At 45.8% G+C, this 27,500-nt stretch overlaps 1 protein-coding gene and 1 pseudogene across 3 annotated transcripts; both read left to right on the plus strand.

Moving 5' to 3' along the window:
* The first annotated feature begins 6,388 nt into the window (after nucleotides 1-6,388).
* Nucleotides 6,389-9,376, plus strand: LOC132494170 (protein FAM91A1-like; annotated as a pseudogene).
* Nucleotides 9,377-19,489: 10,113 nt separating this feature from the next.
* Nucleotides 19,490-26,825, plus strand: LOC132492987 (dicarboxylate carrier SLC25A8). Of its 3 annotated transcripts, none has more exons than XM_060102971.1 (8): nucleotides 19,490-19,605; nucleotides 20,992-21,148; nucleotides 23,555-23,774; nucleotides 23,932-24,142; nucleotides 25,137-25,331; nucleotides 25,413-25,514; nucleotides 25,855-26,035; nucleotides 26,384-26,825. In XM_060102971.1, the coding sequence occupies exons 3-8, from the start codon at nucleotides 23,649-23,651 to the stop codon at nucleotides 26,496-26,498; spliced, it is 930 nt and encodes a 309-aa protein (XP_059958954.1). In that variant the 5' UTR covers nucleotides 19,490-19,605; nucleotides 20,992-21,148; nucleotides 23,555-23,648; the 3' UTR covers nucleotides 26,499-26,825. The 3 variants fall into 3 exon arrangements, with proteins under 3 accessions (XP_059958954.1, XP_059958956.1, XP_059958953.1); XM_060102973.1 differs by lacking the exon at nucleotides 19,490-19,605 and adding an exon at nucleotides 20,042-20,189 and having other exon boundaries at nucleotides 23,635-23,774; XM_060102970.1 differs by lacking the exon at nucleotides 19,490-19,605 and adding an exon at nucleotides 20,043-20,189.
* The last annotated feature ends 675 nt before the right edge of the window (nucleotides 26,826-27,500 follow it).

Here is a 27,500-nt window from a genome sequence, read left to right on the forward strand (position 1 = left end):
ATGCAGTGTGATGAGAGCCACCGCAGGGAAATGCACAAGGCGCTCAAGAGCAGAAACCAAGATGAGGGACACCTGACCTGGTTTGGGGCCCAGGAAGCTTCTTTGCAGAGGACACCTAAAGTACAAATAGGAGTTATCCTAGCAAAAGAGGGGAAAAGTCATTCTAGGTAGAGGGAATGGCTTGTACAAAGGCCTAGAAAGAAGCAAGAACAAGGGGCATTCAAGTATTGCCAGCTATCAGCATGGCTAGGTTGCAGACTAAAGGGAAGCAGTGAGAGAGATGGGGATAAAGAGGAAAACAGGGGCCCTGAAAGGCTGGAGAAGCCACATATTATGGACTGAATATTTGTGCCCCCAAAATTCATATGTTGAAGCCCCAACACCCAATGTGATGGTATTTGGAGTTTGGGCCTTTGAGAGGTAATTAGGTTTAGATGAGGTCATGAGGGTAGCACCCCCATGATGGGATTAGGGTCCTTATAAGAAGAGGAAGAAAGACCAAAGTGCTCTCTCTCCACCATGTGAGGACACAGTGGGAAGGCTGTCTCCAAGGCAGGAAGAGGGCCCCCACCAGGGAACCTAATGGATGGGCACCTTGATCTTACTTCCCAGCTTCCAGACCTTAATGAGAAATAAACTCCTGCTGCTAAAGCCACCAGGTCTGTGATATATTGTTATGGCAGCCTGAGCTAAGACACCACACTAAGGAGTCTGGAGTATTCTGAGGGTAATGTGGAGCCACTGAAGTGTTTTAAGTAGGGATGACTGACTGCAGTGCAGAGAATGAATTAGTGGAGTGGACTCTGGTCATAGGAAGATGAAGCTGTTGTCATAACCCAGACAAGAGTATTGGAAGTGGGAGCTGAGTGAATAGAATAGTAATAAAATCAATAGAAGATTCCATCTGGAAGGAGTAGTGAGAAAAAAGGACGATGCTCACATGTTCTAAGTAACTTAGAAATACCCTCAGTAATATTCCCAGCAAATCATTTTTTGGCCTCTGAACCAAACCACTTGGGTAGTAGCAGACTCACCATCTCCAGCTCTGCCTAGGAGAGAGTTTTCTGATAATGAATCAAAGGCACAGATCTTGTAGCATTTATTGCTTTGCCGACTTCTGTTATTTGTTAAACATATGCTGGGTCTGACATACATAGGGGACTAAGGTGCCCCTCCGACAGGCTCCCACAACCCTGGTCACACTGTGCCCACCTGTCTGATGGTCACACTAGCCTATAAGTTCCTTGCAGGCATGAACAGGGTATTGTTTACATTTGTATCCCTCGCCCTTAGTAGAGTGCCTGGAATATTGCAAACTTAATGAGTGAATGAATGAATGTTTTAATTTTTAAAAATTGTAGTAAAAGTCACAACATAAAATTTACCATCTTAACTGTTTTTATGTGTTCAGTGACATTAAGTTCATTTATAATGTCGTGCAATCATCCATCCCGAGAACTTGTTTCATCTTGCAAAACCGAAATTCCATACCCATGAAACAATAACTCCCCATTTCCCTCTCCCAGGAAGCCCCTGGCAACCACCATTATACATTCTGTCTCTCAATTTTACTGTTCTAGGTGCCTCATATAAGTGGAATCATATAGAATTTATCTTTTTGTGACTGGCTTATTTCACTTAGCATAATGTCCTCAAGGTTCATCCTATAGCATGTGTCAGAATTTCCTTCTTTTAAAAGGATGAAAAATATTCCATTTTATATATATATATATATATCTGTATACCACATTTCGCTTATCCATTCTTCCATCAATGGATATACTTAGGTTGCGCCTACCTTTTGGCTATTGTGAATAATGCTGCTATGAACATCGGTGTACAAATATCTCTCCAAGACCCTGCTTTCCATTATTTTGGGTATATACCCAGAAGTGGAATTGCTGGATCATTCCGTTTTTCAATTTTTGAGGGACTGCCATACTGTTTTCCATGGCAGCTGTACCACTCTACATTCCCACCAAGAGTGCACAGTGTTCCAATTTCTCCACATCCTCACCAACACTTATTTTCCATTAAAAAAAAAAATAACCATCCTAATGAGTGTGAAGTGGTATCTTGTGGTTTTGATTTGCATTTCCCTGATGATTAGTGATATTGAGCATCTTTTCATTTGCTTATTGGCCATCTGTATATCTTCCTCGGAAAAATGTCGATTCAAGTCCTTTGCCCAACTTTGAATTGGGTTTTTGTTGTTGTTTTTGAGTTTTAGTAGTCCTCTATATACTCTGGATATTAACCTCTTATGAGATATGTGACTTGCAAATATTTTCTACCATTCTGTAGGTTGTCTTTTTACTCTGTCGATTGTATCCTTTGATGCACAAAAGTTTTTAATTTTCATGAGCTCCAATTTGTCTGTTTTCTTTTTTTAAAATTAATTAATTTATTTATTTATATTTGGCTGTGTTGGGTCTTCATTGCTGCATACAGGCTTTCTCTAGTTGTGGCGAGCGGGGGCTACTCTTTGTTTTGGTGCACGGGCTTCTCACTGCGGTGGCTTCTCTTGTTGCAGAGCACAGGCTCTAGGCACACGGGCTTCAGTAGTTGTGGCACGCGGGCTCAGCAGTTGTGGCTCTTGGGCTCTAGAGGGCAGGCTCGGTAGTTGTGGCGCACAGACTTAGTTGCTCTGTGGCATGTGGGATCTTCCCGGACCAGGGCTCGAACCCGTGTCCCCTGTATGGGCAGGTGAATTCTTAACCATCACGCCACCAGGGAAGTCCCTATGTTTTCTTTTGTTGCCTGTGTCTTCGGTATCACATTTAAGAACTCATTGCCAAATACAATGGTATGAAGCTTTTATCCTGTGTTTTCTTCTAAGAGTTTTATAGGTTTTTGGGGTTTGTGGGGTTTTTTTTGGTCACGAGGCATGAGGAATTTCCCCAACCAGGGATCAAACCCACGCCCCCTGCATTAGAAGCGCAGAGTCTTAACCACTGGACCACCAGGGAAGTCCATATAGTTCTCTAGATCTTATATTTAGGTCTTTGATCCATTTTGAGTTTATTTGTGTGTATGATGTTAGGTAAGGATCCAAGTTCTCTCTAAAATAAATAAATTTTTAAGAGCTAAAGAAAACCCCTTCCTAAAATAGAGCTTTGCCTTTGAGAGCAAAAAACAATGAATAATCTATTTTTGCAGAGGGGGTGGGGATCTCTTGAGTATTCAAGTATACATCTCAATTCATGTCAATGGAATGAGTATGAACCTTGTAACAAAAACCAAAGTTAGAATCCCCATTCTGATACTTATTAGCTATGTGAATGGTCAAATTCTTGGTCTCCTTAAGCCTCAGTTTATTTACCTATAAAACATGGATAATAATTTGACAGAGAGCAAAAATCCACAGCTTTGTCAACTAAAAGTGGTAAACTTTGTAGGAAACAAACTAGATTCCTCATGCATTGTTGGTGGAAATGTAAGATGGTAGAGCCACTTTGGAAATTTTTGAATTTTTTAAAATATTAAATATATATTTACCATCTGATCCAGCCATCCTACTTTTAGGTATTTACCCAAGAGAAATGAAATCATATGTCCACACAAAGATTTGAACATGAATGTCAATAACAGCATTATTCATAATAGCCCCAAACTGGAAATATGTAATCCAAATGCCCATCAACTGGTGAGTACACAAACAAAATGTTCTATATCACTGTGATGGAACACTACTCAGCAATAAAAAAGGACCAGACTGCTGATTCATACATCAACATGGATGAACCTCAAAAAACATTATGTTAAGCGAAAGAAGCCAGACACCAAAGACTACATTGCACTTATATGAAAATTTTAGAAAATGCAAAGCTGTAGAGACAGAAAGTAGATCAGTGGTCATCCAGGGCTGAGGTGAGAGAAGGAAATGACTGCAAACAGACACAACACAACTTTTGGGGGTGATGGAAGTGTTTTAAAACTGGATTGTGGGGCCTCCCTGGTGGCGCAAGTGGTTGGGGGTCCGCCTGCCGATGCAGGGGATACGGGTTCGTGCCCCGGTCTGGGAGGATCCCATGTGCCGCGGGGCGGCTGGGCCCGTGGGCCATGGCCGCTGAGCCTGCGCGTCTGGAGCCTGTGCTCCGCAGCGGGAGAGGCCACGGCAGTGGGAGGCCCGCGTACCGCAAAAAAAAAAAAAAAAAACTGGATTGTGGTCTTTACTGCACAACTGTATAAATTTACTAAGAATTAATTAAATCATACACTTAGCAATGAGTGAATTGTATGGTATTTAAGTTGTACCTCAGTAAGGCTATTAAAAGTGCAAAAGGTTATGACAGTTCATGGCAGTACTAACTGTAATAGACAAAAAGTGGACACAACTGAAATCTCCCATCAACAGTAGAGTGAATACGCTGGATATACTCATACAGTAGAGACTATACAGCAACGATAATTAAAGATCTACAACTTCATGTAACTTGGCTGAATCTCACAAATTTAATGTTGAGTGAAAGACAGAAAATAGCACAATTCCATGTATATGATGTTTAAGAACAGGCAAAACAAATATTTGATGTTAAAAGTCAGTATAGGGACTTCCCTGGTGGTCCAGTGGCTAAGACTCCACACTCCCAATGCAGGGGGCCCAGGTTCAATCCCTGGTCAGGGAACTAGATCCCACGTGCTGCAACTAAAAAAAAAAAAAAAGATCCTGCATGCCACAACTAAAATCTGATGCAGCCAAATAAATAAATAAATATATTTTTAAAAATCAGTATAGTAGTTATTCTCTGGGAAAATAGTGACTGAGAAGGGACATGAGAGGTTGTTTCTGCGGTGTTAATAATGTTTCTTTTTAAAATTTTTTAGCTTTATTGAAGAATAATTCACAAATAATGTTAATGTTTCTTGATGAGTGCAAATTATATAGAGGCATTCACTATATGAAAGTTTATCAAGCTGTACACTTATGATTTGTGCACTGTTTAATATGTATGTTATACTTCTATTAAAATTTTAAAAGTGTACTCAGGGCTTACCTGGTGGCGCAGTGGTTAAGAATCCACTTGCCGATGCAGGGGACCGGGTTCGAGCCTTGGTCGGGGAAGATCCCACATGCTGCGGAGCAACTAAGTCCATGCGCCACAACTACTGAGCCTGCTCTCTAGAGCCCGCGAGCCACAACTAATGAAGCCTGCCCGCTTAGAGCCCGTGCTCTGCAACAAAGAGTAGCCCCCACTCGCTGCAACTAGAGAAAGCATGTGCACAGTAACAGACACAACTCAGCCACAAATAAATAAAATAAATTTTAAAAAAAAAGTGCACTCAACTTGAAGAAGGGACCACTGGTGATTTCCAAGAAGTGTGTGTGTGTGTGTGTCTGTAGGGATGATGAGAGGTGCTAGCCACGTAAAGATCTGAGGAAAAGTGTTCCGGGAAAAGGGAACAAGCAGTCCACAGGTCCTATGGGAAGGAGCTTGGCATGTTCAAAGAACAGAAAAAAGACCTGTGTGGCTGGCCTAAAGTGAATTAAGAGATGAATGTGAGATCATTCATTTATTCATTCATCAGATATGTAAGAGTTGTGCCAGAAGCTGAGATGTCAGAGGACAGCCAACTGTTCAGAAAGTTTGGCAGAGAAAGAAAGGAGAAAAAATAGCCACTGTAAAAAGAGTAGGAAAGTCCTGAGGGTATCTTTTAATTTACACACACACACACACACACACACACACACACACAGTAGAAGAAAGGAAAGACAAGATAGGAGGAAAGGTCCTCGAGAAAAGAGAAGAGCATAGAATAATGGGTGCAGGCAGGAGGGATCACTCTGGAAAGGATATGGTAAACCTAGAAATAAAAGAGTCACATAGGCAAGAATTTTGAAATGGAGAGAAGCAAAATGAAGGCATTCTCGAATCCTTTCACTGAAGTTTTTATTTTTTATTTATTTATTTATTTATTTTTGCAGTACGCAGGCCTCTCACCGCTGTGGCCTCTCCCGCAGCGGAGCACAGGCTCCAGACGCGCAGGCTCAGCTGCCATGGCTCATGGGCCCAACCGCTCCGCAGCATGTGGGATCCTCCCGGACCGGGGCACGAACCTGTGTCCCCTGCATCAGCAGGCGGACTCTCAACCACTGCGCCACCAGGGAAACCCCTTTCATTGAAATTTGAGGAACAGTGACATATGAGAGTAGATTAGTGAACCTGCGTAATTATTTACAAGAATGATGATTTTAATTTTAAAAGCTCTTTTTTCCTTAAAGTATAATTTAATGAAGAAACTGAGATCCTCTGATGCACCCCTGACACTGTTCTCTGCCGTGCTGAGCTGTCTGGAGCCCTCACCATGGGGCAGCCTGGGCATTCTAAAGTGTAAGGCACCAGGCCTCCTGCAGGCTCCCCACCAGCTGAACCAGGGCCCTCGCACCATGGATAGGATGTTCCACATCAGGCACAGCCACTCACGGAACAGGCTGCCCACCAACACGTGATAGGGTCTTGGAAATTCACAGAGGAAATATGCAAAGCAGATTGTCCTCTACATACCCACAGTCAGTTATGATACAGAAATATAACTTAAACACGTCAAGAAAGATTGAATGCAAATACTTTGAGGAACTATTACAGTCGAGATTATTTCACACTGTATATTTACCATTTATTGGGTATTATGGTAAAGGGTCTGAGGATAACACCATTATCATATTATACTGAGATTATAGAGGACATTATGAACAATGAGAAAAGTTATGCATTAGGAGTTCCCTGGTGGCCTAGTGGTTAGGGTTGTGGGCTTTCACTGCCGTGGCCCAGGTTCAGTCCCTGGTCTGGGAACTGAAATCCCACAAGTCGCCTGGCGTGGCCATAAAAAAAGTTATGCTTCATTGCCCAATTTTATTAGGGCTGACTGTCTAAGTTTTCTTGGCAATAAAAAGAGAGCAGTACATTGATATTATGAATCAGTGTAGATCATCAAACTTTTTCTTTTTGAAATTTGAGGAATGGTCACATCTTCTACCAATAAAGCCAGTGGAAACTGCCAAAGAGGCATGGTGAGTAGTATAGGCTGGTCAGATCTCAAAAACGACATAAAGATGTGCATTTTGCCTGAGAAATATACTCAACTCTCTGAATCCCTATATTACAATATGCTACATAGTTTATACAACAAAGGATTTATTTGAACGTGTCAATATCTGAATTTTATTCTCCTGAAGGTTTTGTAATGAATTGAGTTCAAGATGACTAGGTGATTACTTTGAAACTTTAGATTTCTTTCAATAGATGAGCATACTAATGTTGCAGAGCTTGCAAATGTCCTTGAGATAGACATATCACTGGCTAAGAATGTTTCCATGTATTGCTGCTTGGGCTCTGCCCCTAAGAAGAGACATAAGTAATAAATGTGCAGCAAGTACGTTCATCAAAGTGCAATGTTCCATCTGCAAAAAGATTTAAAAGTACTTTCCATCCACAAAAGATACTCTTTTTATTCGATATAAGATGGCAATGAAAGGGACTCCCCTGGTGGTCCAGTGGTAAAGAATCCACCTTCCAATGCAGGGGGTGTGGGTTCAATCCCTTGTCGGGGAACTAAGATCCCACATGCCGCAGGGCAACTAAACCCACGCACCACAACTACTGAGCTCACGCGCTTCAATGAGAGAGCCTACATGCCACAAACTACAGAGCCCACATGCCCTGGAGCCCGCGGGCCACAACTGGAGAGAGAAAACCTGCACGCCACAACTAGAGAGAAGCCTGTGCGCTGCAACGGAAGATCCCACGTGCCTCACCAAAGATCCCACGTGCTGCAACTAAGACCCGATGCAACCAAAATAAATAAATTAATTAATTTTAATTAAAAAAAAAAAGATGGCAAGGAAAGTAGGAGTCCTGAAAAGAAGTTTTGTCAGCTCTGGTACTGATAGAAATAGTCAAGATCCAGCTGACACAGCCAGTATAAGCAATTTGGATCTGTCTACAGGACTCACAAAGCATACTGCTTTCCTATTTGACTCAACACTTTCCTTTGTAATGATGAGAAATCTTATACCAAAAGTTGGCAGACTTTCACGTAAGTCTCTGGACAGCTTCTTTACAGAACTAGAAAAGGTTCAAAACACTGATGAAGAAAAAGTGCAGACTGCAGAGATATTTTGATAAGGCACTCACTCTGAGAAACACCATACTGTCTCTGCATTATAATAATGATACAGTCACAGAGCTACACAGCCAGAACAATCAATTATGGTTTTCTTCTGGATCTCTTATAAGGTGTGAGAGCCTTCTTGATTCGGACCCTGTGACTTGCAGCAGAGTTCTAAACAAAATTACACATGGCTTGTTTCCATGGCTCCTCTCATTTGTTTTATTTTATTTTTATTTTTATTTTTTTTGCGGGCCTCTCACTGTTGTGGCCTCTCCCGTTGCGGAGCACAGGCTCCGAACGCGCAGGCTCAGCGGCCATGGCTCACGGGCCCAGCCGCTCTGTGGCATGTGAGATCTTCCCCGACCAGGGCACGAACCTGCGTCCCCTGCATCGGTAGGCGGACTCTCAACTACTGCGCCACCAGGGAAGCCCGGCTCCTCTCATTTATGAATACAGCCCATCAGCAACAGTACTCCTCAGAATATTAGACCAGTTATCCAGAAGCCACTGCTCAGAAGTCAGATCCCTATTTCTTTTACTGGCCAAAGGTAGAAGGCTTCAAAAACCATCAGATATATTTCAGAGCTAATACTGAATATTAATAATGTTTTGGAGTCATAATCCTGAAGTAATTCCTACTTCAGATTAGCTCAGATGTTAAATGATGGGATGAGAAAAACCTTTTCCATTTGATTAAAACAGAACTATAAGGAAGGTTTGCTGTATCAATATGGATGTTCATAAAACATTGCAAATATTAAGGAATAAAGTGGGCTTGCAGGGATTTCTGCAAATGTGTCACCATATCTAAGCTTCTAGTCAACGTGTAAACAGAAAACTTGGTGATGCTTCTGATGAGAAGGGAGAACCTGACTTACCGTATTTAACTTCTGGCTCAGAGCAAATGAAGAATCCTGTGAAATGGTCATTGAGGAAGCAACAACGGATTCAACAACAAAACACAACTCTGATGTTGCCACAACAAAAGTGACTGGCTTTCTCTTAAGCTGTGCTTTGAAATTCCACTATTTAGCTCTGAATTAAATGAGAAGTTTGTAGGAAAACTGCTACATACAACTTTTGCAGAGAAGAAAGTCATCAAAGGCTCTGACATTCCAGCATAAAATTCTCTCTACATGTCATTAACTTTGTTCACTCATTCAGGGAAGGTGCTTCAACACTGGATATTCACACTGAGGCCAACTTTTTCAAGTCCACTTTACCATCTTATGTTGATACAGGAGTTCTACTTCTTGTAAATTAGAGATGCCATCGTATCAGAATGGTTTAGAGTGTCACCTTCCTCACTTCTCACTGCTAATCTTCATTTGCAGTAATTTAGTTACACCATTTGTTATTCACACTTGGTGTCTTTTTTTCTTTCTTAAAGTTAGCTTTATAGTGCCAGTCAAAAAAACTATTCTGCTAGTGCAATATAACTTACACTTAATGATGTTAAAAGTGTGTTGTATTGTAGTTTGGATGATATTAAAAGTGTGTTGTATTGTAGTTTGGCAAACATTTAATTTTTTCTTGAGTCTTGCTCATTATAGCACATCCTAACGCAACAAAGAGCTGCTTTTTATTTTTTTTAAATTGATCCTTAGGTTGTTTCTTTTTAACAAAGAACTTTTTTTTTTTTTTTTTTTTTTTTTCTGTACACGGGCCTCTCACTGTTGTGGCCTCTCCCATTGCGGAGCACAGGCTCCAGACACACTGGCTCAGCGGCCATGGCTCACAGGCCCAGCCGCTCCGCGGCATGTGGGATCTTCCCAGACCGGGGCACGAGCCCGTGTCCCCTGCACTGGCAGGCGGACTCTCAACCACTGCGCCACCAGGGAAGCCCTAACAAAGAACTTTTTAGCAATCAGCACTGTATTTTTATTTTAAGGCAAATCTACACTTCTGGGTGTTTTTTTGGGGGGTTTTTTTTGTTGTTTTTTGGGGTTTTTTGGCCACAGCAAGCAGCATGCGGTATCTTAGTTCCCCGACCAGGGATTGAACCCAAGCTCCCAGCAGTGGAAACATAGAGTCTTTTTTTTTTTTAATTGGGGTATAATTGTTTTACAATGTTGTTAGTTTCTACTGTACAGCAAAATGGAGTTCCTTGTGCTATACAGCAGATTCTCATTAGTTACTTATTTTATACATATTAGTTAGTGTATATATGTCAATCCCAATCTCCTAATTCAGCCCACCCTCCCTTTCCCCCCTTGGTGTCCATATATTTGTTCTCTACATCTGTGTCTCTATTTCTGCCTTGCAAACCGGTTCATCTGTACCATTTTTCTAGATTCCACATATATGTGTTAATATACGATATTTGTTTTTCTCTTTCTGACTTACTTCACTCTGTATGACAGTCTCCAGGTCCATCCACGTCTCTACAAATGACCCAATTTTGTTCCTTTCTATGGCTGAGTAATATTCCATTATATATATGTACCACATCTTCTTTATCCGTTCATCTGTCAATGGGCATTTAGGTTGCTTCCATGACCTGGCTATTGTAAATAGTGTTGCAATGAACATTGAGATGCATGTGTCTTTTTTTCCCTTTAATTAATTAATTAATTAATTTTATTTATTATTTATCTTTAGCTGCGTTGGGTCTTCATTGCTGCGCACAGGCTTTCCCTAGTCGTGGCAAGTGGGGGCTACTCTTCCTTGCGGTGCATGGCTTCTCATTGCAGTGGCTTCTCTTGATGTGGAGCAGGGGCTCTAGGCATGTGGGCTTCAGTAGTTGTGGCACTTGGGCTCAGTAGTTGTGGCTCACGGGCTCTAGAGCGCAGGCTCAGTAGTTGTGGCGCACGGGCTTAGTTGCTCCACAGCATGTGGGATCTTCCCAGACCAGGACTCAAACCTGTGTCCCCTGCACTGGCAAGTAGATTCCTAACCACTGCACCACCAGGGAAGTCCGCATGTGTCTTTATTTATTTATTTATTTATTTATTTTTAGCTGCATTGGGTCTTCGTTGCTGGGCATGGTCTTTCTCTAGTGGTGGCAAGCGGGGGCTACTCTTTGTTGTGGCGCATGGACTTCTCATTGCAGTGGCTTCTCTTGTGGCAGAGCACAGGCTCTAGGCGCTTGGGCTTCAGTAGTTGTGGCTCACGGGCCCTAGAGTGCAGGCTCAGTAGTTGTGGTGCACCAGCTTAGTTGCTCCGCGGCATGTGGGATCTTCCTGGACCAGGGCTCGAACCCATGTCCCCTGCATTGGCAGGTGGATTCTTAACCACTGCGCCACCAGGGAAGTCTTCTGCCCATTTTTTGATTGGGTTGTTTGTTTTTTTGATATTGCACTGCACAAGCTGTTTGTATATTTTGGAGGTTAATCCTTTGTCAGTTGCTTCATTTGCAATTGTCTTCTCCCATTCTCAGGGCTGTCTTTTCATCTTGTTTATGGTTTCCTTGGCTGTGCAGAAGCTTTTAAGTTTCATTAGGTCCCATTTGTTTATCTTTGTTTTTATTTCCATTACTCTAGAAGGTGGGTCAAAAAAGACCTTGCTGTGATTTATGTCAAAGAGTGTTCTTCCTATGTCTTCCTCTAAGAGTTTTATAGTGTCCAGTCTTACATTTAGGTCTTTAATCCATTTTGAGTTTACTAGAAGTGCAGAGTCTTAACCACTGGACCGCCAGGGAAGTCCCTACATTTCTTTTTATTAATCTAAGGATAAACTTTATAGGCTTTATGATAACTGGTAACATTTATAAGCAGTCACTGAATATTGTTATGGAGATTTTATGTTACTTTAACAAATCTTATTTAATTTTATATTTTGTTACCTACACTTTTGGGGATAATGGAAAGTGATTTAACTCTCCCTGTGAAAAGACTTCTTGGTATTTAGAATAGAAAGAGTATAAAACAATAAACAACAATTACTGAGAGAAGATATGATGAGACATTAAGAATTCCTATGGAGGGAATTCGCTGGCAGGCCAGGGGTTAGGACTCCGTGCTTTCACTTCTCCCTGATCAGGGAACTAAGATCACACAAGCCGAGCAGCTGCACAGCATAGCCAAAAAAATAAATAAAATTTAAAAAAACAAGAATTCCTGTAGATACCTATAAATTATGTATATCAGCTGAACCTTGTTGAAGGTATGCAAATCAGTACAATTTAACCTTATTTTATATGTGGAAGGTATGCAAATCAGCAAAATTATGTATAATTTAACCTTGTTTTATAAGGTCTTAATTCAGACTATAAAGTTTAACTGACATTTCGCGAGAAATTTTGGAAAACATTCTTTTTTTTTTTTAACCCATTTAGTATTTATTCCGAGTGCAAGAGCAGTCCTTGAAAGGATGTTAACATGGTCTGATTTGCATTTTGTTTTGTTTCTCTCTCTTTTTTTTTTGGTAGCAGCATTATTGAAATATAATTCACATATCACACAATTCACCCATTTAAAGAGTAAAATTCAGTGCTTTTTAGTAAATCAGAGTTGTGCAAGTATCACCACAATCAATTTTAGAACATTTTCCTCATCCCAAAACAACCACACCCCCTTATCTGTTATCTGTCATGCCCAAATTCCCCCATACTCCCTAGCTCTACTTTCTGTCTCTATAGATTTGCCTATATAAATGGGAACATACACTATGTGGTCTTCTGTGACTGGTTTCTTTCACTTAGCATAATGTTTTCAAGGCTTATCCATATTGTAGCATGTATCAGTACTTCATTCCTTTTTATTGCTTTTTATACTGTTGAATAGTATCCCATTGTTTGGGTATACTACATTTTATTTATCCATTCAACAATTGGTGGACATTTGGATTATTTTCCATTTTTGGCAAACATCCTTTTTTTTTTTTTTTTTGCGGTACGCGGGCCTCTCACCGTTGCGGAGCACAGGCTCCGGATGCACAGGCTCAGCGGCCATGGCTCACGGGCCTAGCTGCTCCACGGCATGTGGGATCTTCCCGGACCGGGGCACGAACCCGTGTCCCCTGCATCGGCAGGCGGACTCTCAACCACTGCACCACCAGGGAAGCCCAAACACCCTATTTTTAAACAATGTTTATGTGTAGACTTTGTCACTCACTGTGGGTTTTCTTTTCATAGAATCTCTAAGGAAAAATAGAACTTTTCCATTTTGGTAGCAATGGTTGCTGCATGCTATCACCTTGATTTAAGAATTTTTTGTTTAGTTTCTATATCAACTAACATAAAATTGAATTTGATGTTTGCAAACCAAGGATTATGATTTCAGGTTAAAGCTACACATTAGAAGCTCTGAGGCTGGACTTCCCTGGTGGCGCAGTGGTTAAGAATCTTCCTGCCCATGCAGGGGACACAGGTTCGATCCCTGGTCCAGGAATATCGCACATGCCATGGAGCAACTAAGCCCGTGCACCACAACTACTGAGCCTGCGCTCTAGAGCCCATGAGCCACAACTACTGAACCCGTGCGCTGCAACTACTGAGCCCGCGTGCTACAACTACTGAGCCCAGATGTTGCAACTACCGAAACCTGCACACCTAGAGCCCGTGCTTCACAATAAGAGATGCCACCACAATGAGAAGCCCGAGCACCACAACGAAGAGTTGCCTCCACTCGCCACAACTAGAGAAGGCCCGCGCACAGCAACGAAGACCCAATGCAGCCAAAAAAAAAAGAAGCACTGAGGCTTTCAAGATCAAAATACTCTAGTGATAAATCTACTATGAAAACATTATTTTAGGCATTCTAGATATTAAATTATGCCAGTATAATTTTAAAGATAATTGAATAATTTCAAAGGTTTTCTTAATTAATTTGCTCTTGTAGTATCTCAAATGTTACTTAGAAAAATTGGAATCACTTTTTATATTTTTCAAGTTACCTTCCTTAGGAAGTTTATGTCATGTTATAGTTTAGTTCCTCTAAAGGGTAATTTTTTACAGTTTAAAATTGTGACCAAATTAACTAAACAAGAATGTGGAAAATAGACTTTGGGAATATTATAACCTAAATATTTTTACTGATGGTTTTTTGTTCTTTATAAAACTATATGTGCATTTAACTTACTTCTAGAAATATGTCTTTCTTTGAACTGTTAACACAACCATGTGTTCAATACTATGGCCTATTTATAGGATTAAAAATTTTAGACCGGGCTTCCCTGGTGGCGCAGTGGTTGAGAGTCCGCCTGCCGATGCAGGGGACACGGGTTCGTGCCCCGGTCCAGGAAGATCCCACATGCCGTGGAGCGGCTGGGCCCGTGAGCCATGGCTGCTGAGTCTGCGCGTCCGGAGCCTGTGCTCCGCAATGGGAGAGGCCACAACAGTGAGAGGCCCGCGTACCGCAAAAAAAAAACAAAAAAACATTTTAGACCAAGTTACCTGTGGCTCAGTCAGTGCTGTACTTGGAGTAAATGTAATAATGTTTAGTTTTCTAATTTGTCTTACATGAACTAGAAACTAAATGTATGCTATCTTATCTATATAAGGAAAACTAATATATACTGTGATGGATAATTTTGTGTCAACTTGGCTGGGTCACAGTGCCCAGAAACTTGGCCAAACATTCCGGATGTTTCTGTGAAGGTGTTTTTTGGATGAGATTAACATTTAAATCAGTGGACTTTGAGTAAAGCACGTTACTCCCACCCCCATACCTAAGTGGGCCTCATCCAATACTCTGAGTAAAGGCACGTTACCCCCACCCCCATACCTAAGTGGGCCTCATCCAATCAGTTGAAGGCTTGAACAGAATAGACTGACCTCCCCCAAACAAGAAGGAATTCTACCAGAGGACTGTATTTGGACTTGAACTGCAACTCTTCCTTGGGTCTCTAACTACATATGCAGGTCTATGCTATATATTTTGGGCTTGTCAATCCTCCATAATTGCACAAGCCAACTCCTTTTAAAAAATCTCTCTTTATGGCGATCCAATGGTTAGGACTCGGTGCTTTCACTGCCATGGCCAGGGGTCAATCCCTGGTCAGGGAACTAACATCCCGAAAGCCACGCAGCATGCCCCCCCTCACCCAAAAATCTCTCTTTACATATACACACGTATCCTGTTGGCTCTGTTTCTCTGGAGAACCCCCTAATATACATATTAATGTGAAAATAAGTTCTAATCACTGTGATTCTTTCATTTATTCCCTCAATAATTGTTGCTGAATTATTGTATATTCCTAGTGCTTTTCAATATATAATTTCTACAGTGTTTCAATTGAAAGTTGTAAGTATTTCATTTGATAAAGGCTCTTTAATTTTCTTTTCATTTGCTTTGTTTTACTAGCTATAGTTATTTTATTATCTATGTATTAGCACTCTAAGTCTACTGTAATGTTATGTACCTTAATAAAGGACTGAATATTTGTAATGGTTGGCAGTGAATGAATTTGCTGCTATATTTCCTTTCAGAAATAATGGAGGAAAAAATAGAATCTATTAACAATCATGGATTTTAGGGAAGGCACTGAAAAACCATGTGATCAAGTTGTTTCTTATATGAAAATGGAAATGTTAGCCATCTGATCACCAGCTGAAGGCCTATCATGCTGTAAAGAAACTGGGGGAGAACTTGCATTTACAGAACTATGAGCAAAATGTGAACAACTGCTATGTTCATGCTCTGCTTTATGAACTGAGCTTTATTTCAATCACACATTAATTCACACAAAGAAGCATCTTTTAACTCTTAACAATGTTTTCCCAATTTAATATTTTTGTTTTGTTTTGTTTTGTTTTTGCGGTACACGGGCTTCTCACTGTTGTGGCCTCTCCCGTTGCGGAGCACAGGCTCCAGACGCGCAGGCTCAGTGGCCATGGTTCACGGGCCCAGCTGCTCCGCGGCATGTGGGATCCTCCCGGACCGGGGCACGAACCCGTGTCCCCTGCATCGGCAGGCGGACTATCAACCACTGCGCAACCAGGGAAGCCCCTTTTGTTTTGTTTTGTTTTTGCGGTACATGGGCCTCTCACTGTTGTGGCCTCTCCCGTTGCGGAGCACAGGCTCCAGACGCGCAGGCTCAGTGGCCATGGTTCACGGGCCCAGCTGCTCCGCGGCATGTGGGATCCTCCCGGACCGGGGCACGAACCCGTGTCCCCTGCATCGGCAGGCGGACTATCAACCACTGCGCAACCAGGGAAGCCCCTTTTGTTTTGTTTTGTTTTTGCGGTACATGGGCCTCTCACTGTTGTGGCCTCTCCCGTTGCGGAGCACAGGCTCCAGACGCGCAGGCTCAGCGGCCATGGCTCACGGGCCCAGCCGCTCCGCGGCATGTGGGATCTTCCTGGACCGGGGCACGAACCCGTGTCCCCTGCATCGGCAGGCGCACTGCGCCACCAGGGAAGCCCCCAATTAAATATTTAAAATGCAGGGTTTCTTACTTGACAACAAAGATTCATTAAAGATTTTAGTCCAGTTTTGTTGTTGCAAATGTTCAAAGTAATTCTACCTCGTTTTGGATGGCCATTCCCCCGCCCCTTTTTTTTTTAAGAAATCAAGAAAGAGAAGAACAAACAACAAAAAGATATGGACAGGGGTGGGGGTGGGGCTTCCCTGGTGGCACAGTGGTTAAGAATCCGCCTGCCAATGCAGGGCACACGGGTTCGAGCCCTGGTCCAGGAAGAGCCACATGCCGCGGAGCAACTAAGCCTGTGCGCCACAACTACCGAGCCTGCGCTCTAGAGCCCACGAGCCACAACTACTTAGTGCGTGTGCCACAACTACTGAGCCTGGCTCTAGAGCCCGCAAGCCACAACTACAAGGCACAAGTCCTCGTGCCTAGAGCTTGTGCTCCGCAACAAGAGAAGCCACCGAATGAGAAGCCCAGGAACCGCAACGAAGAGTAGCCCCCGCTCGCTGCAACCAGAGAAAGCCCGCGCACAGCAACGAAGACCCAACGCAGCCAAAAATAAAATAAAATAAATAAATTTACAAAAAAAAAAAATCAGTGTCTTTCTTGTGTCTTTTTCATTTTCATTGTTTCAAACAACGTTTTTAAAATTTTAAAGTTCCAAAACCATAAGTACATATATATATATATATATTTTTTTTTTTTTTTCAGTGAACTAGATGTGAAACAGGTTTGTAAAATGCACTTATCTGTACCCATTGTGGACAAAGAATGTCTGCCTGCCGTATCAGTAAACAAAGGATGTTGAGACTATCAGTCCATCAGCCACTGCAGCCACCCTCAATGGTGCACCCTAAGGGGATTCATGATGGAGAAAAACAGGATATAATTTTATTAAGCCCAGACTCTTGCATCTTCCCATACACAGAAGAGTGCTAAATTCATTAACTTGAGATATCTGGTTTTTCTTTAATTAGCAGTAATCTTTTGATATTCAGCTACCTGGTGTTTTTGCAGAAACTCCTATATACCCTGGCTCCTCCCCTACCTCTTCAGAACAGTCCTTCAGAGGTATCTGAGAGGCTGTATCCTGGGCTTAAGGCCTCAGTAATGCCCGAAATAAAATATAATTCTCAACTTTCAGGTTGTGTGTTTTTTTCAGTTGACACCAAACATTCTTCACTTTCTGCATAAGACACCTTATGATTTGGATGAGCTGTACCTCTAAAAATCCAGAGGTACAGTGTCTGTAGCATCACCCTGATCTGCCTGGCTCCATCCTAAGAAAAAGAGAATTTAACAGGACTTCTTAAGAAATCCATGTTGAATCCTGGTGATATCTACTTCTCTTTTTAGTATCCACACATCATCCTTTTAACAGTCCCTTGAATTTTGCTAGGGATGAACAAACATTTCACAGGTATATAGTCTTTGAAATCCAGATTCTTCCCTGTTTTGGCAATCAGGGCAACACATTTATTTCCAAGCCTTTGTTTTACTCTATTTTTCATGTCTCCTCAAAGATCACCGACCAGTTCAGTAGTCTCACCACAAACTTGCTGAGTATCCTGGGAATCCGTTCATCACAGCCAAAGACAGAAGCTTACGTACAAAAGCTAGGCCAGAAGTGAATGGGAGACTCCACAGTGCCAGAAATAAATTTTTGGCTTGATTTCTCAGTTTCCACTTTGTTTCTGCCAGGATCATATGCTCAGTGTGTTTTTCTTTTTTGCTATAATTATCCAGTCCCATTCCAGCTATAGTCTCCTGGCTGACAATTCCTTCTGCTTGTGGACAAAAAATACACACACTGAGCTGATTAACCAGGGCTTAAGTCATGGCGCACCATTCCTAACCGTGTGACATTAGGCAGATGATTTAACCTCTTTGGCACGCATCTGTAGATCAGAGGTTAATACCAGCCTCACAGGGTTATGTGAAGTATCCACACTGAACCTGAACGTAGTAACTGCACTCACTAAATGTTCATCTTCCCAGATCCTCCCATTACACTTCCCAAGGGCACTTTCAACAGCAGCCCAAACAGCATGCATTGAGCCTCTACTATATGTCAACTGAAGAAAAACACACGACCTAAAAGTAGCGAGTTAAGTTTTATTTGGGGATCTTACTGAAGACAATAGCCCAGGAGACAGCCTCTCAGATAGCTTTAAGGAACTGCTCGGAAGAGGTAAGAGAGAAGCCAGGATAAATACGAGTTTTTTGCTGGAAAAAAAAATGTAGTTGAACATCAAAAGATTACTGTCAATCACAAAGAAGAGACATCTCAAATTAATGATTTTAGTGCTTTTCTGTATGTGGGAAGATGCAAGAATCTGGGTTCATTTAAATTATTCCTTAGGTATGCATCTTAACTATCTAGGGCCAACAGAATCCAAAGCACAGAATACTTCCTGTTTTTCTCCACTCTGAATTCCTTTCAGGGCTCACTGTGGGTGGAAGGCTGCAGTGACTAATGGCCAGATCCTTATAGAACTGGAATGGTGGGCAACATTCTTTGTTTACTAGAATGGCAGGCAATGGTCCCTGTCCACATCTAAAGCGGGCCTTAGAAGGTTGTGATACTAAAAATATAGGAAATAGCTTCTTGCTCTAGAAGAGCTTACAGTGTAGTCAACGATATGGTTTCCACGACCTCCACGAATTCTTACAACAGTCCCAGACAGTCGACAAGACTGAAAAGAGGTAGAGGGGGTCAGAAGGTACACAAAAGTAGGGACATAGAGCCCAAGGGCGAACATAGACTATCTGCTTCTACACTCCACGTGCACGTGTTTGTCCAGCCACAGGACACAATTACCGGTCGTTTACGTGTCTGTCACCCCCATAAGACCACCAACAACCTGAGGGTGACCCAGTCCCGGTTCACCTACCATCCCTTTCTCATGCCGGGGCCTAGACACGCAGCAGGTCCACGCCCTGTTCGGCCTTCTCATTCGAGAGGCTCCAGACAATTGGCTCTTCTGTAAGTGGGGGCGGGAGCGTCACGCTTCGTGACCCCTCCCCGTCCTGAAGTCCCCGGAGAGCCCAGGACAGGACCCGGAGGCAGAGGGAAACCCAGCCGCACCCAACGGCGTTGGCGGTGATCGGCCACCTGCTGCTGCAGCCCAGATTGGCTCTTTCCTCTGGCCCCACGGCTCCCTTAACCAATCGCCAGCGAGGCCGGTAGGGAGGCCCCGCCCCGCGGGGTCCCGCGCTGGCACCTGGGTAGAGCGGGCGGTTTGCGGAATCACGGGTGGCTGAGTTGGGACTAGCGGACTGCGTCCCTGAAAGGAGAGAGTGCTCTTCTACCCGAGCCTCTGGGCGCTGTTAAAAAGAGCCCTGGCTAGGGGCCAGAGGCGTGTACGACCCTGGGCAGCCTCTGCTTCTTTCCGGGAGTCCGTCTTGCCATCTTCACAATGAAGTTGGCGGGACGAGGGGTAACCCTATGGGGGAACGAAGGGGCAGACGCTGGGATCGGCTCCCGAAAATGGAAGTGGAGGAAGGCGCGGAGAAAACTCTGGGCGTGGCGGTCTCTGCGGAAATGGGGCAACTAAAGGGCCGCCTCCCAGCCCTCGGAGCCCGCAGGTCCCGCCCCCGCCCAGCAGGCCCCGCCCCATAGATCGAAGTCGCGCCGCACCCTCTGCCTACCTCTCTGCAAGCTCGGCTGGCCGCGCCTTTGGGTCGGGTACAGTCTGCTCTCCGTGGATGCGCGCTCTGCCCGCCGACTGACATATCTGCCTGTACTCGCTTGTCCTCCCTGCGGCCCGGTGAGCCCGGCCCTGCGCCCGCTATACCTGCCCTACTCCCGCTACCCCGGCGGAAGGAACCCGCGCGCCACCTTTAATTTCACTCCTCACCTCCCACCCTATTTTGTATTTTACCTTTTGTTGTTTTTCTTTATCTCTCTTCTTTCACTCTTTTCATTCTTGCTTTTGTTCTTTACCTCTCGCGTTCAAATGGCTGTAATATAAGCCTCCACCCTTCCACTTCCTCTCCTCGGCCGGGGTGGGGGACCTTCAGCGAAGACCAGGATGACCTCTGCCACTCCAGGCGGCCCCAGGCCGTTCCTGGGGCTCTTTCTACTGGCAGGAGGCTTTGAGCTGCTTGATGCAGCCCCAGCAGGGCCCGCTCCAGCCCCTCTAACCTCCTCGCAGCCCCTCTCTGGTCCCTAGTTGACTCAGCGAGTCTCTGACCCATCATGACACCCCCCCCCCGCCCCACTCCCACTCACCAGAGTCCACTGTGTTGCGGGACGCTTCTCCAGAATACTGAGTTCCACTAAAGGAGAAATCTGCAACAGAGCAATGTGTGATACTAAGAGAGCAGACGGGGGAGGGAGGACTCCTGGGTTCATCCTCTCCTCCAGTGTGTCCCCCTCCTCCAGTGTGTGCACTTAATTAGTCGCCAGCTGCCCTGTGGGAAATGGACCCTGTTCCCTACCCTCACACCCCCCTGATAAGGATTGAGTGGGCTTATGTGCCTTGGACAGATGGCCCTTTCCTTGCTGGGGTGTGGTCCTTTAAGGTCCATTTCCCTTTCTAAACTCTCCTCCTTTGCCCTCACCTGCAGGACACATAGTATGACCATTAGGTGTTTCATCTCTCAGCCATTTTCTATGGAAAACCAAAGGGATCAGGCCATGATAGCCACTGGCAGCTTTGAAGAATGGGATGCTTTTAGAGAAGCTTGATCTTGAAGGCCTCAGCGTGAGAGCTAACGGAGCCAGGTAAGAGTCCATTCTAAGGGAGGGGTCTTCTACTGCTTCAGCCCTGTGGTCTGGGGGGCAGGTTTAGCAGGACATTAACACAAATAACTAGCACCACCATCCCAGTAAAGTCACTCTTAGCGTTCACAAAGCACTTTCATATATCCCTGGTCTCATTCTGGCCCTTAAGTTGACCTGACAATCCAAGGATGGTAATCCCCATTTTACAAAGGAGGATATTGAGGCCCAGGTGGGACAGTGATTAGCCCCAGGTCACCCTAGGAGTCAGCAGGAGAGTTAGGACAGGACCCTGTTGTTATAACTACATATTGTTGACTCAAGCTTTTGACTGTCCTTAAGATTGCAATTAGTAATCAGGTGAAACTGGTTATTTGCTGGGGATTGTAATATATTATTAACTCTTTCTCGTTAGGCCTGAGTTTAATCTTCTTAGTATGGTCTTTAGCACGGAGACCTCTGCCTTCATACCCATGCCTCTGAAGGACCTGGCTTATGGCAAACCCAAGGCAACATTCAAAATGGGAACTTAGCCTTTGCACTTGTCTCTGAGGTGGGCAGGGGCTGGACCTTATTCTTCTCTGGCCCTCACAACACGTTGCAACCCAGATCAAGGTCAGGACATGATTGACTCATGTCATCGTGTCTCTGATGCCCAGAGAAGGGAATGCCGTTTGCCTGAACCTTCTCAGAACTGTCACATTGTCATGAGAGAACTTCGGTGTTGGACCTCCTCGTGAAAGGCCTGGGGCTGAGAAAACAGCAGGAAAGAAATGAGCTGGGCACAGTGCAAACCAAATAGCATAAGCTTTGGAGCCTGCAGACAGGACGCTTACTAAGTTCCCTGTTCTGAAACATGGAAGTAAGGGCGGCCACTTTACAGGGCTGCACTGACAAGTAAGTGAGCTAATAGAATGTGCCAGGCAGAGGGGGGAAGAAAGGTGTGGAGCAGTTCCTGGGGAACGAGGATGTCAGGGCAGGGACGCTGGGGGTTCTGGAACACCTTCATCAACCCCTTCTGCTGCTTGAGTGCCAGTCTTCACTGAGCCTCATGTGGGCCAGGATCCAGGGAAGCATGAATAAGGCCAGGAACTGAGTGGTGAGTAGCCTTTAGACTTCCCTGTTTGCCCAGCCACCTGGGATGAGAAGCCCAGGAGGAAGAAGCCTGGTGAGCATTTTGTTTCCATGGGTCTGTGTGTTCACAACTGACTGCCACCACATCATTCCTCTGCTGGCCAGCTCTTTCCTCCCGGCCCCAGCAATGGGGGCAGCCAATTAGGTGAGGCTCAGAGCAGCCACTCCTATGTAGTGAAAGAAACTCAGGGGAGAGAAGCAGGTCACCCTCCTCCACTGGGGTGCTGGGCTCACTTCCTTCCAAGGCGGGGGAGGAAGGTGTTGTTCCAATTCTGAGAACAAAATGGAGGTTTTGGTTTCCTTTGTCACTATAACTCTGACCTGCACTTCCGCATCCCCACCTCTCATGAAGATGTGGATCCCTCTATACTATAAGAGAGGAAACTGGCCAGAGAGGGAATAGTTTTCCCTGCATTACACAGTAGGCCTGGGGTGGGGGTGGGTACAGCACCTTATGCACTTACTCTCAGCCCTGAGAATTGCTCAGTATCCTTCAAGGCCCAGCTAAATGCTACCTTTTCTAAGTCTTTTCTGATTACCCACCCTTTCTTCTCTCCCAGTGGAGTTGGATGTTCCCTCCTTTGCACTTTGAGACTATGTTCTGCAAGCCCCAAATGCAGCTTGAATCACCTGTCCATCCCCTGTGCCAGACAATAAGCCACCCTCTAGGGTAGATACTGTCTCCTGCGCCTCAGTGAGCCAGTGCCCAGCAAAGCAGACTCCTTGGAAGACTGACTCTAGAGAGCCCAAGCTGTGTGCGGGCTGGTGGGGAAGAGAATTAGACTGAATTGAAGGAGCTGAATAGGTCTTGTTCACTCCTTTTCTTCTAGACTTAGTTCAACACCCATAGGAACCTCTCCTGCTTAAGACATCCAGGGCATAAGCCTGTGGGTTTGTGCCTGTCAGGTCTTAGTCTAGCTGAAACCTTTTCCCCACTTCTGTCTGCCCTCTAAACAGATCTGCAGAATCAGGAATGTGGGCATCAGTGAAATTTCTGCACCCAGCGGACACAGGGCTGGGCCAGTGCCTGTGAGGTAGCACTAGGAGAGCTGTGGTCCAGACACTCCCTGTGGTCAAAGGGAGGACTTCTCAGGAATGAGTTGCTTCTCCAGCCCCTGTTGGAGTGCCTGTGGAGCTCACTCCTATTTGCCCTCCAGGGGCAGCTCTGGGTCCTTGCTTAGGGAGGTGGTGCTATCAGGGAAAGTGTGGTGGGGTAGTGAGGGGCGGGGGTCTGGAGCTTCGGCTTCTGATGGACCTTCTCTCTCCTTGGCTTAGATTCCAGCAGAGTTCCTCTGTCTCGTCTTGTTGCTAATTGAAGGTGCCCCCTTCTTTTTTCTTCATCTCCTGGGAGGTAGCAGGAATTGGCATTATGGTTGGGTTCAAGGCCACAGATGTGCCCCCTACTGCCACTGTGAAGTTCCTGGGGGCTGGCACAGCTGCCTGCATTGCAGATCTCATCACCTTTCCCCTGGATACTGCTAAAGTCCGGCTACAGGTGAGGAGATGAAGCCTGGGGTTCTGATGGTGGCTAGTCTGCTCCCTCCCCAAGACACAGACTCCTCAAGGGCCAGTGGGGTTTTTGGAGGCTATAAATTTAAGAGCATAGGGATGGAAGGAGATGGGGAGGGCAACCACCTGCCTTGGCCTTGCAGATCCAAGGAGAAAGGCAGGGGCCAGTGCAGGCTGCGGCCAGTGCCCAGTACCGCGGGGTGCTGGGCACCATCCTGACCATGGTGCGCACCGAGGGCCCCCGCAGCCTCTACAAAGGGCTGGTCGCCGGCCTGCAGCGCCAGATGAGCTTCGCCTCCATCCGCATCGGCCTGTACGACTCTGTCAAGCAGTTCTACACCAAGGGCTCTGAGCGTGAGTGTGGAGCTGGGCCATAGGCCTCTTGGCCTCTTCTCAGTGATGGTTGATCCTCGTTCTTTTAGCTGCACAGTTCCTCTAGGCCCCAAGACCTCTAGGAGGAATTTCAGATCAGAGGAACTGAGAACTAGAAGGGTCCCTGATTCTTCTAATGATTCCTGAACACCTGGGCTGTGCCAGGCTCTGAGTAGGGCATCGTCTCATGACAGCCCTCGCAACCACCGCGGGAGCAGGTGGTATCATCCCCGTGTTACAGATGAAGAGGCCGAGGCTTGCTCGGGCGGGCGGGACTTGGCCAAGGGCACATAATGGGGAGCCAGAAAGAAAACACACTTAGGACTTGTGCCTCCAAGGCCAGCACTCTTCCATTTCACCTTCTCAGCATGCCATGCCCACCCTCCATTTTACACGTGAGGAAAATGAGAACCCAGATCAAAAGGTTGACTTTTCCCAAGATCACACGGCAGGGAGGAGTAGATCAGGGGTGAGAACCCAAGTCCTATGAAACCCAGTCCTTGAGAAAAGCCACTTCTCTCGGAGCCTTTCATATTTGTCAAATGGAAATGATACTTGGGAATTCCCTGGCAGTCCAGTGGTTAGGACTTTCACTGCCAGGGCCCCGGTTTGATCCCTGGTCAGGAACTAAGATCCCAGAAGCCACACAGTGCTGCCAAAAAAAAAACCCACAAAAGATTCTGATTTCTCGGGGCTGTTGAGTAGGTAAAATGTAGTGAATGAAAATGCTTTATGAACGAAAGCATTAAGTCCCATTTTGTCCTGCTCCTCACTCTGTCCCAGTGCCCAGCACGTAGTAGACACTCCCAGTGATAAATTGTATAATGCAAAAAGTTCTTAGAGCAGAGCTAGTCTGGGTCTTATTACCGAGAGGTTACAGTGAAGACAGGAAATGACAGTGACGTGGTTTTGGTGAGGAGGGGTGGGAAATGAGTATAAACCCAGCTGGCCACTGACCCCCATGGTTCTCCCACAGATGCCGGCATCGGGAGCCACCTCCTGGCAGGCAGCACCACAGGTGCCTTGGCTGTGGCCGTGGCCCAGCCAACGGATGTGGTAAAGGTCCGATTCCAAGCGCAGGCCCGGGCTGGAGGTGGCCGGAGGTACCAAAGCACTATTGAGGCCTACAAAACCATTGCCCGAGAGGAGGGGTTTCGGGGACTCTGGAAAGGTGTGTACCAAGTGTTTTCCCTTCCCCATCCTCCTCTTCCCCTATTCCTTGGTCTCACATAGGCACCCTTTCTTTCTGCAGGGACCTCTCCCAATGTCGCTCGTAATGCTGTTGTCAACTGTGCTGAGCTGGTGACCTACGACCTCATCAAGGACACTCTCCTGAAGGCCAACCTAATGACAGGTGAGTTAGGGTAGATGATGCTGGGTCTCACCTTCCCCCACACCGGGAGCCAGTATGGGTATACCTGGAGACCACATCTTTTCATCCCATTTCCCCTTTGCTTATGGAGTGAATTTCTCTTTCACTGAATTGAAGCCAACTGGGGTGAAGTTTCCACTCTGCACGTTGAGGCGCTGAGGCTAGACTGGCAGAGTGACTCTCAGAGACACTGGGAGAGGTCCCAGCTGCAGTCTCTGTGTCTCTACAACCACGAGACCTTAGCTACTTAAATCATCTCTTTCCTTCTGGAATTATGGGGTGAGGAGTCCTGACTGCTTCCCCTGCTCCTCCTTCTTGGCAGATGACCTCCCTTGCCACTTCACTTCCGCTTTCGGGGCGGGCTTCTGCACCACCATCATCGCCTCCCCTGTCGACGTGGTCAAGACGAGATACATGAACTCTGCCCCATGCCAGTACCGCAGTGCTGGCCACTGCGCCCTCACCATGCTCCAGAAGGAGGGTCCCCAAGCCTTCTACAAAGGGTGAGCCTCTGATCCACCCCACCCAATTCTAGGCCTCCTGGCCATCTGTACCTATCACACAGGTGGGAGAGAACCACCCAGAACTGAGTGGTTGCCGTGGCAACCACGTGTCAAACTATTTCTGATCCTGGTCCTGGCATTCTCATCCTCTTAACTCCTTCCTCTCAGAGTTGCTATCATGCCTACTTTGTGGGTGTTAAAATGGAGACTCACAGGGGACTCTTGCTCACAGGCCACAGCTCCATTCCCTGGGCCCTCCCAGCTTCCTTTGGAACAGAGCATCTGGGTTGGATTGGATGCCAGGGCCCAGCAGGGTGAAAGAGATGACCTGTGTTTTCTCCCCTCTAGGTTCATGCCCTCCTTTCTCCGATTGGGTTCCTGGAACGTGGTGATGTTCGTCACCTACGAGCAGCTAAAACGGGCCCTCGTGGCCGCCTGTGCTTCCCAGGATGCTCCCTTTTGAGCCTCCCCTGCTGATCACCTCTGGCTTTGGCTGCAGCCTGGCCCTGCTTCCCTTTTCCTCCTCCCCTCATTCCCTTCCCTCTCTCCCCACCCCTTCCCTCTGCTCCCTTTCCCACCACCTCCCTTCCCTCTCCCCACATTTTCACCCCTCAGCTCCCCGTTGCCTCTCACAGTCCTGATGGAGTTGACCCCAGCTGACACTGTGGGAAGCCTGGACAAGCCAGCATCTCAAGCCCTCAGTCCCTTGAGAAGTTCAGCCTGACTCTTCGTCCTGCCTCCTGCCCCTGAGCCTGACTAGCACATCACCCATAAAACAAGCTCAACCTTGGGGTCTCCTCCCTCTCTGTTACCAGAGGTCTTGGTCTAATGGGCCCTTTTGGCACGTGGTAGGCAGGGGAGGAGCCACCTGACTTGGAAAGGGGGGTGTGACCCATCTTCCTCCAGCAATCTGGGTGGAGGTCATCTGGTCTGCTTCTCTTTCCAGACCAGGCCAGGGCTGAGGTGGCAAGTAAAGGAGCAGCCTGGAGTCAGCAGTGGCCTTGCTCTCTCGCCAGACCACTTGAGCTTTCACTCACCAGTGTCTGGTACTCCAGTACCTGCCTTTCCAACTCCCCAGCTGGCCCTGGGCCTGTTAATCTGCAAAATGAGTGTTCCTGTTTGCCCTGCTTCTCCTGTGCTGCTTGGAAGATTTAGAGGAACTTAGGAACCTTAGATGCTGTAGGCTTATTCCATTTTACAAATGGGAAATCCACCTCCCCCAAGTCCCAGGCTTAGTGAGGGCAAGTCAGGTTGCTTCCCATCCTCCACAGTCATACCCTTAGGAGGCGGTATAACTGCATTGGGTGGGACAGGCTGTAGAGCAGACACCCAGCCTCAGCCGGAGTCTTCCCATTTAGAGTCTCACCCTCACCCAGGGAGGTGGTGACAAACCAGGGGTGTCAGCCTCCCTGTCCCTCTTCCTACCATCTGTCTCCAGTCAGGAAAGCAGGTGGGCAGGGCTACT

Source organism: Mesoplodon densirostris, chromosome 7, assembly GCF_025265405.1.
Source record: "Mesoplodon densirostris isolate mMesDen1 chromosome 7, mMesDen1 primary haplotype, whole genome shotgun sequence".
Classification (NCBI taxonomy): Eukaryota; Metazoa; Chordata; class Mammalia; order Artiodactyla; family Ziphiidae; genus Mesoplodon; species Mesoplodon densirostris.

Excerpts from the sequence above, each read along its gene's own strand:
- LOC132492987 (XM_060102971.1), top strand. The coding sequence starts at position 23,649 with ATGGTTGGGTTCAAGGCCACAGATGTGCCCCCTACTGCCACTGTGAAG. Across the intron at positions 24,143-25,136 it reads CTACACCAAGGGCTCTGAGC|ATGCCGGCATCGGGAGCCAC; the intron begins GTGAGTGTGGAG and ends GTTCTCCCACAG. Across the intron at positions 25,332-25,412 it reads GTTTCGGGGACTCTGGAAAG|GGACCTCTCCCAATGTCGCT; the intron begins GTGTGTACCAAG and ends TTCTTTCTGCAG.